The 2816-nt window shown below is 54.9% G+C and overlaps 1 protein-coding gene across 1 annotated transcript in view; it reads right to left on the reverse strand.

Annotated features, from left to right (window-relative positions):
* Positions 1-1035: 1035 nt before the first annotated feature.
* Positions 1036-2816, reverse strand: part of LOC104161655 (diacylglycerol kinase zeta-like) — a gene marked incomplete at both ends in the record, with an annotated part of 8959 nt that continues 7178 nt past the window's right edge. The window contains 4 exons of the mRNA XM_009700163.1: positions 1036-1091; positions 1375-1453; positions 1950-2090; positions 2490-2603. Coding sequence (XP_009698465.1) covers positions 1036-1091; positions 1375-1453; positions 1950-2090; positions 2490-2603 — 390 coding nt within the window. The remainder of the gene's footprint in view (positions 1092-1374; positions 1454-1949; positions 2091-2489; positions 2604-2816) is intronic.

Genomic DNA, 2816 nt, shown 5'->3' on the forward strand with positions numbered 1-2816 from the left:
GTTAGTGCCCCGATGTTCACCGAAAGGGGCAGCCAGGAAGCCTGCCACCGACCTTCAGACCTCAGCTGCCAAAAGCAGCAAATCCCCTCCTCCTTCACTGGCAGAAGCCCTCTCCTCTCCCCCTCCCAAAACAATCTCATCCCTTCCGCTTGCTATTTTGCCTACCAAAAAACCTTGGGGCACCTTCAGTAACGTGCCTTAGTATTCCCTTGCCAGCCCAGTCCTGGCTTTAGGGAAGAGCTGGCAAGGTGGGTCTCTTCCAGTGAGAGACTCGAGTCACAAGAGACAAATTCAGTCTCAAGCTGTAACGAACCACCATGAAACAGCTGATGCGACCCCATCTAGAGATACCAGCAGAGACAGTATGGCCTCCGTTACACAGACCCTAGGGTCCTCTTTGGGTTTAACCGTACAGAGAGGAGGGGAGACACAAACAGGAGAGAGATGAGATGGTACAGAGCAGCACTTAGCCTTTAGTACTGCTCAAATATCGGGCACTGAGCCACCTGGGTAGGGAGGTGGATAGAGGGTGGGGGGATGGATGAACAAAGATGACATTGAGACACAAAAGCTCTAGAAGTGAGACACAGGAGGGTGGCATAATTAGCCAGGGAGCTGTAACTGGCCCAAGGTATAAAATAAAAGACCAAAGTAGCATGGGGACTCTATGGAAAGGTTTCCCGTTCCTCCGCAGAGGGGCCAGCCTGCCTCCTCATAGCTCCGGGGAGGTCCTGCCTGCATGATCGTCCATGAGCCGGAGAAGAAGAACAATAGTGGCAGGAGATCAAGCCAGCAACCATACCGAAAAAACCGCCAGCAGCGCCCACAGCCGAAGAGGAGCTGCGATTCCCAGGGCTGCAGCCTTTCTCCAGCAACTCTCCAGCTTTTGGGGGGCTCAGCTTGGGCGCACACGAAGGCCCGTGTAACTTGGGTGAGTGAGTTTAGGGTGCAGACAGGAGGCAGGGCTCTGCTTGTGCTCCAGCTGATGCTAAGGCTGCTATGAAGGCATGCCCAGATATCCTCCCGCACACTCACCCCAGCGTAGAACATTTTATTCCGAAACCGGCTGTTGAACTTCTCTGGGTTGGCCTCTAGGGAAAGGAGAAGAAAGTCCAGGTCATTGCCCTGAACATGGAAATATTTCACTTGCCAGCTCTCCCCGGACACAGCTCTCCAGCCAGCCTCGGCCAAGAGGCAGCCTCCTGCTCTCTTCCCCTCTGCAGCCTCCCCTTGCTCCGCAGGTTTCACCTCCAGCCCTGTCCCTGGCACAATCCTCCTGTTCACTTTCCTGAGGAACGTTTTACGGCCCCACCTTCGGCGAACCCCCCCACCACAGGCCCTGCCCAAGCCCTGCCATCCCCCCCCATCCCGTACCTCGGGATTCGTGGAACTCCAGCGTCACCCGTGCATCAAAGCCGAGGCTGAAGTAGTTATTGAAGACGTCTAAAGGGAGCTGAAATGGAAAGGAGGAGTAAGAATGAGGCTGCCAGCATGTGCCCACGGCAGAGATGAGGTCAGGCGACAGCAGAGCCATGTACAGCGCTCACGAGCCCGCTTGCCTTCCCCCCAGGAAAATACAGAGACCACCAGCCTTGGACGACAGATTGGCTCCTGGCTCCTAGGGGTAAGGGATGCGGCCCAAGGGGACACACTCTGCTCTCCAAGATACCCGCAATCACCCCCCGTTTCTGCTAAAGAAACAGTCTTGGAGGGGACTGTTGCAAGCTGTGGTTAAAAAATTCCAGTGGACATTTAGTTCTGATCTCTACACGCCTCGCTACGAGTGCTGTGGGTCAGAGCCACGAGGAGAGGAGTGGAATCGGAGCAGGGAGAGGGAAAACACCAACCCAGTGCTGTAGCCCCAGGCGCCGGGGCTGCCTGAGCCAGCGGGAGAAAGGGGAATGCAGACCCCCAGCACAGGGAACGCACACGGAGAGGAGATGTCCCACCTTGTCGGTGGCTGCCTCATCCTTGTCCTCAGGGTTCGCGTCAGGGTTTGGCTCCACGTGGAGGTTCCAGCGATCGAGCTGCACAATGTCCCCCTCTTCCACGTGCGACAGGATTTTGGATAGAGGCTCATCCGTGTAACCCTGGTGAAAAGCAGGACTCAAGTCTCCTACCTGCTTCCTGCAGAGATGCCCCAGAGGCAGCGGGCTTTGGGAAGACATCTCTGAGCAAAAGATGCAGCAAAGATCGATTCTACTTGAACGTACAACAAAGCGGGACTTTAAATTTAAAACAATGCATCTTCCTTCTAAAATTCTCCCAAAGTTTGAAATAATGACTGCTTTTGTTAATGTCCTAACAGATTATAATCCAATGCAGAATAATTCAAATGTCAGCAAAACAGTAACACCCAAATGGCCCTTATTTATTGGGCTGTATTTAGGGAAAGTCAAAAGACCCATCCCAGGCAAATCCCCACGCATGTCGAGTGGAAGCGCTCAGCTCCCCTCTGTCAGCAGCAGGCTCTTGTGCCCGTCACTCACCCCACCCCAGTTCAGCGTTCTGGCCAAGTCGTTCCCTGTCCCCAAAGGCAGGATGGCCACAGGAGGAGGTGGGTTGAGGCGTAACTGGTCCAGAATGGAGAGTATCCAGCCCACCTGCTCCAGCCAGAGAGGGCAAAGAAACGGTTATTGCAGGGACCGGCAGGGAGGTGGAGGTGAGGGGCAGAGATGGGGTCCCCTTAGCCACCACCGAGGCTATTCACAGGCTTTAATGCTCCAAACAGGTGCTGCGGGAGATACCAGTAACCCCAGTGAGGACACTGGCCCTCAAAAGGGCTACAAAACCAGACACGCCACAGACTAGCACTG

Source organism: Cariama cristata, unplaced genomic scaffold, assembly GCF_000690535.1.
Source record: "Cariama cristata isolate BGI_N322 unplaced genomic scaffold, ASM69053v1 scaffold36065, whole genome shotgun sequence".
NCBI classification, from domain to species: Eukaryota; Metazoa; Chordata; class Aves; order Cariamiformes; family Cariamidae; genus Cariama; species Cariama cristata.